At 34.9% G+C, this 16,163-nt stretch overlaps 1 protein-coding gene across 2 annotated transcripts in view; it reads right to left on the bottom strand.

The window, feature by feature from the left end:
- Window positions 1-214: 214 nt before the first annotated feature.
- The window catches only part of LRRC1 (leucine rich repeat containing 1), a 161,007-nt gene continuing 145,058 nt past the window's right edge, over window positions 215-16,163 (bottom strand). For both annotated transcript variants that reach the window (XM_074237216.1, XM_074237215.1), the window contains 3 exons: window positions 6,679-6,851; window positions 5,065-5,201; window positions 215-1,664 (listed from right to left, as the gene is read on the bottom strand). In XM_074237216.1, coding sequence (XP_074093317.1) covers window positions 1,506-1,664; window positions 5,065-5,201; window positions 6,679-6,851 — 469 coding nt within the window. In that variant the 3' untranslated portion in view covers window positions 215-1,505. The remainder of the gene's footprint in view (window positions 1,665-5,064; window positions 5,202-6,678; window positions 6,852-16,163) is intronic.

The following is a 16,163-nucleotide window of genomic DNA, read 5'->3' as shown; positions in this document are numbered from 1 at the left end:
ATTAGTGCGATGACTCGATTCTACTGACAACTTTTAACAATTTTCAGCATTCATTTTCACCTTAAATTTAGTCGATTTGACCTTCTCTTTCCTCACCTTACACATCCCCACAACAATAATACTCAATTCAAGTCTTCCAAAAAACTATGATTTCAAGGTGAGAGTGATGCACATCACAACTTCTTATAAGCCATTTTAAAAATTGTTGTGGTAAAAATACTCATCACTTACACACCTCTTGCAGAAAATCACACACACACACACACACACACACACACACACACACACACACACACACACCTCTCCCCTACTTTGGCCTGCCCCAAAATACAAGTGACTATTTTATTCACTATATTTTGAAGCATTTTGCTCCCCTTCCCAACATACTCAATTTTCATGTTAAATTGCCCTCATAATGACACCAATGTTGCTCTTGTATATTTATAAGGTTTCTGTTTTATTATGGCTTTATATCTGGATATAAAAACGTCTAAAGCCATTTTCAATAGCATCATGCTTTCCTCTGTGGAACATTTACTTGTTCTCCTAATGGACTATGAACCAGTCTCCTACTGTGCTTCCTGTTCCATTCTCCTTGACACAGACTGTGTAAACCTCACCAGTGGGAGCAAACCCACTGCATTAGAACAATTAAGACACTGTTTTCATGTAAAGTTGTAAAGTGTAAGTAATCATACAGAAGAAGTTTAGTCTTGCGGGTTCATCTCTCAGGTAATCAAACAGATATCATGTACAATTCAGGAGTCCCTCTTGATAGCGCCCTATACTCTTATTGGTTTAAAAAAAAACCCAAGTTAATTGCTAATTTAAGACACACATGGCTTAAAAAGTACATCCCCTAGCCTAATCTCACTGCTTAGGGATGCCATTTGTTTAGGACTGGTTTGACATACAACAGGACACACATTAAGGCACAACTGGGTAGTACAAATACAAATGAATACTCCAAGACTTGTCTTTCACACACCCCCAATAGTAAAATATGTACCGTTTTCCAGCTAAAACAACAAAAAAGAAATACATAATTTTCTTATGAATTGCCTATACAAAAATTTAAAATTTACACCATCTGAGCTGCCAAAAAATGTTTAAAAAAGTATTTTTTCACATAAAACTATATCTCTCATCAGTAGGTCCGAGTATATCCAGGTCTAAAATATCCCAGCACTGTAAGGAAGAGGGTCAAAATACTTCCTTCTCCCAGCATAGGACAACAATGACAAGTAAAGTTGTACAGTAGTGTATTCTACTTATTAAAAGTGACCAAAAATCCATTAAAAATATATTATCTGGAGATTTACTGGTGCCACAACTAGCTAGTATAAGGCACTTCCTTCGAGACAGCAGCACCCTCCAATAGGTGGTACAAGGAGATGATGGGTCAGGAGCTGGTTAAGACAAAGGGCTGGATGAGATTCCTTGGAAGACAGGACCATTTCAACAGCAGGGGAAGACACAGGAGGTAAAAACTTGGAGGTGAAGCTCTACACAGAAGTAGTCACTCTGTCAAAGGTATTATTGACCTCATTTTTGTTTGAATCCAGTCCTTTAGCAGCATTCATATCATTCCGTAAATTCTCCACTGTCTTTTTCATACTTTTTAATTCTCCTGGATGTGGAGTGGCTCGTCTTAGGAGTGTTCTCTAAAAAACAAACAGCAGAGGGAATGTTTTTTGTCTTTATTTCATTTTCTTACAAAAAAAAAATCCCCCCCACCAAAAACACATTTCAAGCCATTTGAATTTTAATATTGTAGAAAAGAAACCAAAAGAACAACAAAACAATCAAAACTTCACTTTGTGAAATTATAAAGGCTTAAAAGAAAAGGTATGAAGGGCACCTCCTGGTCTTCTTTGCAGAGAAAGGAGTCTATGGACATGGAACATTGCATAAGATACCATACATTCCAAGCACTGGTTAATTTTGTTGAAGGTTTTACCTCCTCCTTTTTAATCATTTGTTGAAATGAGTAGCTCAATAAGAATGGGGAGGGAGACAGAAAAAACTAAATGTTATAAAAATAAAAATTACAATAACGTTTTATAAAATACCAAATATCACCTTCTTAGAGAATACTGTTTAAGAGTGAACTGAGGGGCAGCTAGGTGGAGCAGTGGACAGAGCACTGGCCCTGGAGTCAGGAGTACCTGAGTTCAAATCCAGCCTCAGACACTTAATAATTACCTAGCTGTGTGGCCTTGGGCAAGCCACTTAACCCCATTGCCTTGGAGAAAAGAAAAAAGAGTCAACTGAAATGTAGCCCCATTCCCTTCACCATCAACTACCGGCATTTATCATAAACAAATTTCTGACAATCAATGAAAGATCAACACCAGGAATGTGGACCAGTTAGTTAAGAAAAATTTGCTAAGAGAACAAGAGATGTTAAAAAGTAACTAATGTGAGGGGGGAAGAAAAACAAAGTGGGCTAAAATATCTAATTGAGAGAGCACACAGATATATGTGCTGGACAAAATTTTAAAACTACAGAAAAGTTTTCTCAATAAAATCGCTGACTGAGTATGATAGGAGAAAGATTCAGAGAAAAAATTTTAGGGGATGAAAGATTTCTATGGTACTTTATAGCCTCTTATCCTTAGGTTTTTGGCAGAGAAAGATGAGAGTAGTTCATTTTTTTATACTGTCAAAAAATTTTGTAGTCTAGATGCAGAGCAAAACATACTATGTTCACTTTTTAAAAATTCTTTTATGTTTTTTCTTTCTTTCTTTCTCATGGCTTTTTTCCTCCTTAGTTCTAATTCCCCTTTCACAATATGGCAATTATGGAAAATGTTAAACACCATTGTACATATACAATCCACATAATTTTGTTTGCTGCCATGGGGAAGGGGGGGAAGGGAGGGCAAGGGAGGGTAGCAGAAAAATGTGGAACTCAAAAGCTTGCAAAAGAATGAATATAGAAAAGTACCTTTGTATGTAATTGGAAAAAATAAATAAAATAAAAAATGACATAGGAAAAAAGTATACTGGAAAACTTAGAGTAAGGAATTATTTCTACCTATATATTGTGTTCGATCATTATTCAGTCATATGTGACCTCATTTTTGCTTTGTTTTCTTTTTTTTCTTTCTTTTTTTTTAGGTTTTTGCAAGGCAAATAGGGTTAAATGGCTTGCCCAAGGCCACACAGCTTAGATAATTATTAAGTGTCTGGGACCGGATTTGAACCTAGGTACTCCTGACTCCAGGGCCGGTGCTCTATCCACTGCGCCATCGGGCCACCCCCCCCCCCCAATTTTGGTTTTCTTGAAAAAGATACTGAAATAGTTTGTCATTTACTTCTCCATCTCATTTTACAGGTGAGGAAACTGAGGCAAAAAGGGTGAAGTGACTTGTGCAAGGTCTGAGGCCAGATTTGAACTCAGGGAGAGTCTTCCCTGATTCCAGGCCCAGCACCACTTCAAGGCCATGTCAATAAAGATAATATGAATAAGATTACAGAACTAAAAACTATGTAAGAGGGCATGAGAAAAGGATTATTTCTATAGAGTGTTTGAAATAACATTTTAACATATTTTTAGTCAAATAACAACAACAACAGTTAAAGGATATTTCCTGGAATAATAGCCAGAAAGATAGGGAGTGGACCAGTCACTGGAATAAGGAATTCCTATGTGAGGACATTGTTCTTATCCCTATTGGCCAGTATTTACTTTGCAACTTTTAGAGAGTTAGTGGTTAAGTGATTTGTCCTGACTCACGGAATTAGTATGTGTCAAATATGGGACTTGAACCAGGTTCTCTTGGCCTTGAGACCCGTTCCCTATTCACTATACAACAATGCCTCTAAATAGCCAGATGAGGTTAATGGGGCTATTGGAAAAGGAGATGCCAGTAATTAAACCTACAAAATTAAAAAACCTAAAAAAATCATAAGAGAAAGAAAACATGTTAATGAATTACTTTATTTTGACTGTCTCAATTTGACATCCATAACAAGTCTTACATCCTTTCTTGCTGAATTTATGATCTTCATTTTATAATAAAGGACATGAGCACCCCCCAAAAGAACCCTCAAAAACTCTCATATATAGGTAGGTCATACAGTAAAAACATAAGAGGTCTTGGGTTAGTTCAAATCCAGCCTCAGACACTAGTTTTGTGACCTTGGGCCAAGTCATCTAACTGCTGTCTACCTCAGTTTCCTCATCTACACAACGGGGATAATAATAGCACCAATCCCACAAGGGTTGCTGAGAAGAGCAAATGAGATATGATCTATAAAGAACTTAACACAGTGTCAACCACATAGTGGTTGCTATATATAATTATTTAATTCTTACTCCTTTCCCTGAGCTTTTCCTCCCCTTATTCTTAACACTGTTCCTTTAAACCTCAATGAACAAAAGGCAATGAAGCAGCAATGAAGGTGAAGCCAATCCATGCAGGGGAGTAGCAGACTTTGCATACTGCTAACTCTGAAATGGTGATTTCATTAAGATAGCATAAATATATGTAACAGGAGCTTTTCAATGCAATTTATTCATTTTTACTGAGTTGTTATTAAGGTGCCAATTCCACCATAATTATGAATACTCCACACAACAGCCAAGGAAAAATCAGTCACAGAAAGGAGGGAGAGGCCCTTGGCATAACAGGAGGTAAAGATTAATGGAATAAGACTGCACTCACTCAAGATGGTCTAAACTACAGGGAAAACATTAAAAAGGGCTCAAAATTTGTGGGAAGCTGTGGGAGAAATTAAAATCCAAATGGTTCTTTTAAAAAAGAGCTGAAAGAACTGCTATGAAGGTTGAAATAAACAAAAATAAAAACAATAAATAATAAACTAGAATCATTTTTAATAAAATCCTTTGTCTTATTTACCACTTTACAAACTAGCACTATACTTTTTAGAACAAAAAAAACATAGTGAATCATGAAAAAATGCTAGATTGTAGCTGTTCCCTAAATATGATTGCCAAACCCCAAAGATGAAAGACATTGTTTTAAAATAAGGGAAATGGCTTATTAGTCACTTAACTTCCAACTTTGTACCAAGGGATACATTTGAATAACATACCATTTCATTATCCTCTTCATCTCTTTCATCTTCTAAAAATCGAATTGCACTGACTCTGTTGACTGCCCGTTCATTCCATGTTTCATCTGACATTTCATTGACTAAGCTTTCCAGTGCCCCACAGCGGGGCAAATTCTCTGTGGGAATGAAAAAAAAAAGCACACTAAACCAAAAGTTTGTCAACTCAGGCAGCCACTGCCTTCCCTGCATTCATTACATTCCTCATTGGGTTCAACTCAAAAGGCTAACTAGTGTAGAGGAAAACAGGTTTCAAATCATTAACTGAAATGGCAAATAACTTCTGAAAGGAGGACAAAGCACCTTCTCAAATAATCTGTTATTAGGAAATAAGACTAATTTAGTAGGCAAGGACTATCCCATTCACTCTTAGAAATATATCATATTCCTATGATCCCTTTATAATAAAAAAAAAGGCTTTCTCACAGTAATACTGGGATTTTGGTATTGCAAGTTATCTCTCATTATTCCCATGTTACAGATAAGGGAACTAAGAGCTTAATTAACTTGCTAAAACCAGATATGCTATAAATATCCAAATAACCCTTGGCAGAAAAAAAGGTTACCTACTCCTGTTTTAGAGGAAGAAGGGACCCCCAAAATCACAAAGTCTGATGCTTTCATTTTATAGATGATGAACCTGAAGCCCATAAATAATAAGTGATATGCCAAAGCTAATATAGGTAATATGTAGTCAAAATAATGGAGTCAAAAACTGAAACCAAATCCTTTGATTACTCCACTATACTCATATTGACTCCAAATAATTCATAATTTTTCAAATTTCACTAAATTTCTAGTCTCAATATCTTGCCATAGAACCACTTTAGATACATGAATCCTTTTTAAATAACTTCAAAGTTGAGTGTTAACTCAGGAAAATCTTTTAGAGCAAGGTGTGCTGTTCTAGCTAAGTGATTATCAGATATTAAACCTTTCTTTCAAAATATATACTATTTAATTTATTCCCCATAAGTTATTATTATGGTCTGAAATTGGGTCTCCCTATTTCACCAGGCTAAAAGAAAAACAGCCATTTACTGGCCCTTGGTCCTGAATCTGTCCTTTTTCTGACCTGGAACAATTCTCCCCTCCTTGGGCATCCAGTGGGTCACCAAATTGGAGCTGGAGAGCTGCCCACTGAAGCTCAGCACTAACAACCTCAAGGAATCCTCCAGCCTCAGTATCCAGTATAAGATATGTGCCATTGTTCTCAACTCCTCTAAATTTATAAGGAGTCCATATGACTAGATGAGAGAGGAATGCAAGAAGTGTTTTAAAAGTATTCTTAATCCTCTTCTGAGCTCAGTATTCTTTTCCCCTTCTAAAACCTACTCTAGAGTTAATTTCATATGAAGCAACATCTCCAAGAGAAAGTTGCTTTTCTTTTTAAGCTTTCTATATCCATTGAAAGAATTTTGGGCATCAACAAGGGATGTACTTCAGGGAAAGTGAAACTCATCCCAGAAGAACACCTGAAATTATTAAACCTGAATGCTGGAAGAGTAACAGGATAAAGCAGGACAGTTAACCTGTTAACCTCTCACTCTGCTCAGTCCTGTGAAAATGTGGAAATGATATTTAATTTATATTTACCTTGGCAACTAAGTTCAAAAGGCAGTTGAGGAAGCAAAACACAAGTTAGAATCTTTTCTCCTGTTTCACGGTCTGTATCTGTCTGGAATGTAAGCAGGGGCTGGGATTGGTTGTCAGACAGCCACAAAGCTTTCAACTTCAAGTTAGTCAGGGATAAAGGCAGATGCAGTAATCTAATTTAAAGGAAACACTAAAGTTATGATTTTCATTTTAACCAATTATTTTAAAGCAACTCCTAATAGTTAAATAAAACAAAAACAAATGGAGGGCCAACTCACAGTCAGCTTCCCAAGAAGGAGGAGAATCCTTCAAGCTTCATTAATAAACACTGGAATAAAGACAGAGTACTGGCCCAATTATTCTGAGTTAAAGCTTCTCTGGGTGGTTATCTAGAGAAGTTTTGTTCAACTTTCCACCCACCTCAGAGCTATTTCAGAGCTCACCAGCAACTCAAGATAAGAGAAAAGAAAAGAAAGAGGAGCTTTAGTCAGAACTTCTAAATCTTGCCATAAAAGTTGCTAAAGGAAAGAAAAGGGAAGAAGTCAATGGAAAGGGGAAAGGCAAATGGGGAAGGGAAAAAAGAAGGGTATCAGTGAAAAAATGGGAAGAAAGAGAAAAAAGAATGGAAAAGGAGTGGGAAAAGAAATGAAAAGAAAACAGGAGAGAAAATAGGATGGGGATGGAGATAGGAAGGAAGTCAAGGGAAAGGAAGAAGAAAAGGGAAGGGAAGAGAGGAAAAGAAAGGGGAAGAGGAACAACATTCCTTCTCCCAACTATGCTTGTTCACTGTTCATGAGCGATAGTTCCCCCATGCCTGAAATATTCTCCCTCTTGGAGTCTTTCAAGACTCAGCACACACATACACACACACACACACACACACACACACACACACACACACACACACAGTACACGTAATAATTAGTGATGATAGGAAGAAAAGGGAAGAAAAAGAAAGGAGCAAGGAGGTGTGAAAAGAGAAGAGAAAGTGGGGGTGGTGTAGAAGGAAAGCCCCAAGCTATTTATGGGAATTTCTATCTAGAGAATTATCCAATAATCTCCACATTCTTGAAAAAGGACTAAAAGTAAACAAGAAAGAATTGTTCTTTCTTGCTAAGCTCCTAGGGAAATAATTTATTTTCCTCTTAAAAAGGATGGAAATTGGGGCGGCTAGGTGGTGCAGGGGATAGAGCACTGGTCCTGGAGTCAGGAGTACCTGGGTTCAAATCCAGCCTCAGACACTTAATAATTACCTAGCTGTGTGGCCTTGGGTAAGTCACTTAACCCCATTGCCTTGAAACCCCCCCCCCCAAAGAAAAGGATGGAGATGATAGACTTCATTCACTGTATTTCAAACAAACTTGCTCCCTCACAGCTCTAATGTGGAGTTTTGATAAGTATGTACTAATAGGGCTTTTACTTTCACTACAAGATCAATCTATTTCTCAGTTAACATTCACAGGAATTTTAATTAATGTATAAGAGGAATTCTCACACAGTGAACTGGTATAATTCAACTTTCTTGATCATCACATATAATAAGTAGCCATTAAAAGTATTATGTTGAATCAGAGCCCTCAAAATACAATAACCTGGAGTTTTTTATTCATGTGGTCATAACTATGATGCTTTGTTTTTATAAAGTTTTCTATAACACTGTAAAGAAAAAGCATGAAAAAAATTTAAGAAGTTATTTTGGAGAAAGAGAAAAAGGCAGAAATTTTTTTAAAAATTATACTACTTTAAATGCCTATTAATAGTGATATTTTCAAAAATTGAGACTAAGCAGAAATAGTGATAAGTGAATTTTAAGAAAAAATATCCACAAGGATTTCTATAATATTTTTGGAAAAATTTTCCAAGGTATTACTTATATAATTTTGACAAAAGACTTATTTCTAATCGATCCAGTAAAGGTTATTACACATTTATTTAAATATCTTCCTTTGGAAAGCACAAAAACTTAAAGTAAATTAAAATCTTTCCTTCCTTTGTTCAGTAAGAAGGAACAGATAGTTTGTGGTGACAATCACTTTTTTGTACGATTGTTCTTTGTTTTGCTTTAAAGAGTACTTCTGATGTTATACATGAAACAAAGAGTCTATTATATCCTATCATTTTTGAGACTACTGAAAACTACAAGGTCTCCACCATTTTAATTATGAAAATGAAATCTCTTTTTATATTAAAAAATTATAATAAATTTTATTATAAATAGTAATATTATTGATCATAGATATATAATATAAATATAAAATAATTATGATTATAATAAAATGGAATATATAAATTATAACAATTAAACAGGTTAATGAATGTGATCTCAATGATATGGGTAATGACTGGAAACACAGAAAACAACATACTCATATTTTCTCATCCTGTCTAACTCTTGTTCATGCTTTCCAAAGATCATCCAAAATTGATCTATCTATGGTCAACATCTTAGAGGCCTTTCTTTAGGACTTCTGATATTCTGGGGATACCATCTAGAAATTTGGCTCCTTTTACAATCAGAAATTTCCTAGATAATCTCCTTTATCAATATCACTTCTTTTATGAAATACTGACAATAAACTTAAATTAACCATGTGCCTGTTCCTTTGGGACTATTATGACTTTGATTCTTTGAGGATTACAGTGTCTTATCATTTGTCTCATCAGATAACATCACTAAAAGAATACTGATGCTTTAAAAAAAAGTTAGTTTTGTCTATTAGAATAATTTAGAATTACTAATCACATTGTGAACTTTCCTAAATGTAATCCAAATACTTCTCATTCTTCTGTTTAATTCTGGACCCAGTTCACTGATCATGTGCAATGTCTGTTCAAATAGATATAGTGGTAGAATATGGCAATAACTCATCTAGATACATGTGATAGCCTAGGCATTAGAAATTCTTCATTCATCTGGTAACTCTTTTCTGGAATATTAAATTGGTCTCTTTTGAGTGGTCTTGAATTCCATCAGGAAGATACTCTACCATTCTAGGCTTGATGTAATCTGAACATCATTCTTAGAAGCAATAGTGTCAAAGTTATGTCAAACTTTCACTGGTTACAACAGTAACAGTAGATTAAAATGTAATTTGGAAATATTTAAAAGCAGTTTTCTAGATCAATATATGGTATGCAGGAATCCTTTCTATTTGAATTTGACACCGATGATCTAAGGGAACTCTTATCTATTTGAAGTCCATTTAGGATATCCTCCAAGACAGAGGCAAGCATATTTAAGGAGTATATATTTGGAATGAAATGCTGTAAATGTTAAGTGCCTATAATGAATATACCAGGGATGATGCTAAACACTTTAAAAATATTATCTCAATTAATTTCTGCTTCATTCCTTGCTTGACTTCTATGGTTGAATCCATCCATCAAGGAAAATTGTATGATCTCTGCATGTGCATGTGAAATACACTTTGCTGGAGGAGAGAATTGAGGACTGTATTTTCTTCTCCCAAGTAAGTGGCAAGTTTAAAAAAAAATCAATAACTTTAAAAATTGAATCACAATCATTACTAGTATCCCAAAGAGATCAAAGGAAAAAGAAAAGGATCTATATGAACGAAGCATTTATAGAAGCTTTTTTCATGATAGCAAAGAACTGGAAATTGAAGAGATGACTATCATTTGGGAGATAACTGAACAAGTTGTGCTATATGATTTTGATGAGATCTTCTGAGGAATTCCATCTTCCTGTGACCCCAATTGTGGTTTTCTTAGCAAAGATAATGGAGTGATTTGCCATTTCTGTCTCCAGCTCATTTTACAGATGAGGAATAGTGTTAAGTGCCAAAGGACTTATAATGAAAAATGCTATCTACTTCCAAGAGATAGGACTGATGGAGAACTGATGCAGATCAAAGCATACTTTTCTACTTTCTTATTTTTCCTGGTGTTTTTTTTTCCATCTGTGTTTTCTTTCATAACATGACTAATGTGGAAATATTTTTGTATGGTTGCACATGTATAACTTATATCAAATTGCTTGCCATCTCAATGAGGTAGAGAGGAGGGAGAGAATTTGGAACTCAACATTTTTAAAAACAAATTAAAAAAAATTAATTTAAAATAAATATTAAAAATATTTCAAAAATGTTAAAAATATTATATGTAATTAAAAAATAAAATATTTAATAAAAACATAATCTTGTATTCTCTTTAACTTTTTGCAACTGTCTAAAGATATGATATGCTTCAGATAGAATTTTGTGAGTTCTTGTATTGCCAGTCACCTTTCTTTTACTGGTTCAGGCAGTTTTCTAGTGTCCTTTGGTCATCCTTTTTACATTTAACTTCAGGAGGAAATGGAGTTAGTTAAATTTAATGTCTTTTCTTTTGCTTTTTCCCATTTTTTGTTATCAGATATTTGTCTGTATGAATAGATCAGGTTGGAGATGTTCTAACTGTCCTAAAGAATTACTTTTCAAATCTCCATTCTTTTTTTCTGGTATGATTCAGATATTTATCTTTGCTCTAATGTGTCAAAGATCTGAAGAAAGCTGAATCAGAAATGAGTCCTATATTAATCATAATAATAATAAATTTCACTTTTTTGGTAATATTCTTTCTCTCTAAACTTTAACTCTCTTCCAGAAGAAAGTATTCATGTTATATAACTAGAAGAAGTCTCAGTGGGTTATCAATCTTTGGTATCTTTTTCACCTTATTTCTGAACCATTATGTTATAATAGTTCACTGATCCTTGTAAATTGATACTTGATGACTTCATTATACAAATGGTGACTTGGTTTGAGAAATATTATCATTATCATCATCTTTATTATTTTTATTATTGCAGACTTTGTCTCCATCTCTCACCCAGACTGGAAATGGAAAGCCTCTCTCATATGAACCTTGTTCCTCTTAATGACTGTCCTGGAAGCTTTGACCTTCTGTTTCTGATCTAAACTGGTTTGCCTCTTCCTTAGGTAGTCTAATGACACTACTCCTCTGACATCCTGGAGACTCACTATATAGTTATTGGATTGAGTGTTGACACTCAATTAGCTTAATCTACTGCAGTTCAGAACTCCTAGTCTCAAGCCATCCACCAACACTAACCTCCCTGGTAGCAACTATTACAAGCATGTGCCAACATGCCAGGGACAGATATTATTGCATTGTCTGAGATTATATTCATGGTACTTATTTTGCTTATTTTTATCATAAGAACTTCAAAGTGAAATGATCCTGGAACCAATGAAATGGTGTCTTAAAGGATTAGAGATCCAGGGTTGGAAAGAACCTTAATAATCACAAATTCCAATCTCATTTTATAAATAAAGAAACTGAGGTCCAGGAAGATTAAATGGTTTGCTTGACATCATAAAAGTAATTAACAATGGTATTAGAATTTGAACCCAAATCTTCTGACTCCAGAATCAAAACTCTTACCATTGTATTAAGCAGTTGGTTACCCTTGGGCACACAATTAAAACAATCTCTGACATGCCTTATTTGCCTCTCCAAGAAGAACCTGTGAGTCACTTTTCTAATTAGTTACAATTTCTTTATGGTTTCATTTATAATTAAAACGTCAATGTTGTTATGACTTATTATTCACTAATATGTGAAATAGACAGTCACTGAGTGCTGACACAAGATCTAAAACCTCCTTTATACTTTGCATCTCACATTATAATCTCATTTCTACCACCAGCCATGACTTACTAGTAATGAGATTCTCCACACATAGTTAACCTTGTCTTCAGTAATCATTGTTCACAGAGGGTTTCCAGATGGGCAGAGATTTTATAATTTACTGGTGTAATCCCAGAGAATCCAGGAAAAACCCATATATCATTTAGACACTGAAGCAGTAATTTGTTAAAAAAATATTTTAACTTGAAGAATCGAAAACTATCTTAAGTTAGCTATCTTTTCACTTCAAAATTCATATAAAAAGTTCCAGAGGACTGGAAAAAGGTTGTATCAGTTGTAAGTCTGAAATCCATGTTTACCATGGGAGTGTATAACAACAGCCTCTTTAGAGAGGCAGAGCTTATAATAATTGTACAATTTCAGTCTGATACTAATGACTAGGATGAATCACCCACCAGTCCTCCTGCAAAGATTCAGAGTGGCAACTTGAGGGCAGTTATAAGAGGGTCAAGTAAACAATACACACAAGCTCATTTGCAAGTATGTAGTGGGCAGAAGTAATACCAGTGGTGGTGGATGGAAAAAGAAAGGCAATGTTCATTGACAGTCTGGGCACTGGTCCTCTCCATGTTAAGTCTGGCTCTCCAACTGATTCACTGTGTGTGGTTTGGGAGGGGAAAAATATACACAAGACTGTTTCTCAGAGTCATTCCCTCCTTTTTACTCTTTAGAAAATAGGTCAAGGGACATCAGCTTTTCATTAAATAATCTATAAACTATTTGATACTGATTTAATTTTAAACTGGCATACTTTATATGACAGGCCAAGATGTACAGTGAATAGAGATGTACTTGGGAGTCTTGAAGTCTTGAGTTCAAAATATGTCTTACACACATATTAGTCATGTATCCTTGAGCAGGTAACTTAACTTTGTAGAGCTCTAGACTGGACAAACTGGACAGATGCCCTTTTTTTGTATTGGTTTTTACATTTTGAAATGGTTGAAGAAATACCAAAAATACTATTTTGTGAGATGAAAATTATATGAAATTCAAATATAGTGTCCATAAATAAAGTTGCACTGGAACATAGCCACAGTCATTTGCTTAGGTTTTTCCCATGGCTGCTTTTGCACTATCACAGCAGAGTTAGTAATGGCACAAATCATATGTGACTACAAATATGTGATGCAATTCTAATGGGACAATGTTTTAAGTGTCACACATTATTCCTATACTGTGACATTTTATTTTCTTCTTTGTACTAAGTATATTCCCATCATATCTAAACAAGAAATAAAGAGAGGTAAAAAAGTTTATTTTAGTATTCTGAGCTCAGGACCGAAACTGAATTATTTCCTGAATGAGAAGAATTTCTTCAACCAATATTGGAAATTAGCTTTTGCTGCAGATTTTATAAAGTTTCTTAATGAATTTCAACCTACAATGAAAGGCAAAATCACATTGAAACATAAAACTTAAGCTGCACTAAGGTCAATTTGATGAGAATTGATGTTGTTTGAAACACAAATAATGCCAAGCTGCTTTATACATTTGTCATGCTACCAAAAATTACAAGAACAAGCAAGATCTTCATTCTCACACAAATTTATAGCAGGTATATTTTCCAAACTACAGTTCCAGCGGCATTTTTCAGATCTTTATGCAAGCATAAAAGAAACTTCCTTACTTCAAAATTCATTTAACCGTGATTGAGGAGCTTCCACCTAACCCTTAAATGGAATTAATCTGTATTGTAATGACATGACAGAAGGCAAATTTCAAGAGAAAAGTTTAATGAAATCCTATAAATGTCTTCTAAGCAATGAATAAATTCAATTAAAATCAGATGCTCATAGATTGATGTAAGTTTTGACAGTACCTATTTATATGAAAGACATATTCAAAAATGAAATATGCAAAATTTCATTACAGATGAGCATTACTATTTTCAATCGGTTTTGATGATGGGGAATGCTAACTCTGAACCTCAATTAAATGAAATATCCTACCAAAAAGTGGCAGACATACTAAAAATTGTGATCAATTATTATTTTTATTGTTACAGTTTGAATTTCATTAATATTTTTAAAAACTTATTCTCTATGTATCTATGTATCAAGATAATATCCTTGATTTTGTTCCCATAAATGCTAAGATATTTAATTCTTGCCCTGTATAGAAAAAGCCTGTTTACCCTTGCTTTAGGAAACTCTCAAAAACATGCCAATTATATTGGCAGAAGGGGATGTTACCCTATACCAATGAAAACATAGGTCTAGTTCCCTACACATATTCCTATTCTTTTGGAGTTCCTCTCGGAGATTGCTGTCTTCTATTTTATGTTCTGGACCTCTGATTTTTATTGACATAGTATACTCTTACATGAGAAGATTCCTTCCACTAAAACAGAACAGCAATTATTCTTCAATTTGGTTTAATAGGATCAGAATCCATCTAGTTTGACATCTTCATCTTATGAGAAACTGGAAAAAACATCAGACTTGAAGTCAGGAGACCTGGGTGACTTTGAGAAAGCCACTTAAATTCTCTGGGTCTCAGCTATTTAAAAATGAGGGAGCTGGACTAGAAGGAGATGACCTCTAAGGTTCCTCCCTGCTAGAAACCTATGATCCAATGAATTGAGGTCCAGGGTCAGGAGGTGGGATTTGAACCTGGCTTCTCAAAAGGTCAAGTGACTCAGCCAGGGTCACAGATCCACCATGTGTCAGGGGTCTTTCTGACTCAATCTACTACAGCCACTCTGTCTCTCACGATTTTTTTGTTCTTGTTATTCATCATGTACTGAAAAGAGAAAAGTGGCCCATTTATTGGCATTCAGACTCAATGTCTCTATTATTCCCTTACGAATCTGAAACTCTTGGGAGGGAAGCTTTTAGAATCTATGTCACAGGCCCTGTCCTCACTGCAGTTTCATATTTTTATATGCTTGTGAGAGAAAGCAAAAATTGCTGGGTGTGCTTCATGAGACCTCCCATGGTGGAAGTATTTCTACAAGCTCATGCATTTTACTAGTTTCTATAGGAGCACATAAAATAAGCTGTAATTAAAAATTTTAATTGCCACAGATCGTGTTGTGAATGCACAGACAGTATGAATACAATTGGCTCAGTGGACAGATATATAACAACTTTTTAACTGGTCTCTTGCTCCATACCGGATTCATAAAAATATAAACTTTCACTTCTGGTGAAAGTCAGAAACAGAACCCTATTCATATTTCTGATAGTGAAACAGCTTTCTTTCTGAAGTCCATTCTAATGGCCATGCACATGAAGAAGGCTGGGGCCCAAAATGCTTTGTTCTGATTTGGGGTATGGGGACAAGAAACTAGCCCATTACAGATGGGCCCCATCTTATCCTTTGTCCAAGCCTTCAAGACTCCTCAGAAAGGAAGCCAACTAGTTGTCAGATAATCAAAGACTATTAGTGGCATTAAAGAATTAACTTAATGGAAGGTAAGATGATGTTCTTGGGGTGGAGGAAGCAGTTATTTTACATCTTCTAAACTTGAATTGGTTTCATGAATTTACCTTTGAGTCCAAGTTTAGTTTGGCTTTTTTTAAGTTAATTTTGCTGTCTTAAATCCATTAAGGAAAGTGAATAATATTCAAATACCATTTCAGAATTACTCTCTGCAGGATTCAAGTAGGCTGACCTTTTCATTAGTCTTGTGAGAAATGCCCTAGCAACATTACTATAATATTGAAAAATCAGTCCAGATTGTTGGTGGTCACTGTTTTAAACCATTTATAAGCTTTCAAGCTTAACCAGCACAATTTTCCTACTCCCACCTGATCTAAGAGCACATTTTATTCCTCTGACTTTGGCACAGACACTACCAATTGCTA

This window comes from Macrotis lagotis, chromosome 5 (genome assembly GCF_037893015.1).
Source record: "Macrotis lagotis isolate mMagLag1 chromosome 5, bilby.v1.9.chrom.fasta, whole genome shotgun sequence".
NCBI lineage: Eukaryota > Metazoa > Chordata > Mammalia > Peramelemorphia > Peramelidae > Macrotis > Macrotis lagotis.
Note: the sequence above shows the minus strand (reverse complement) of the source record. Positions and strands in the feature narration are given on the sequence as shown.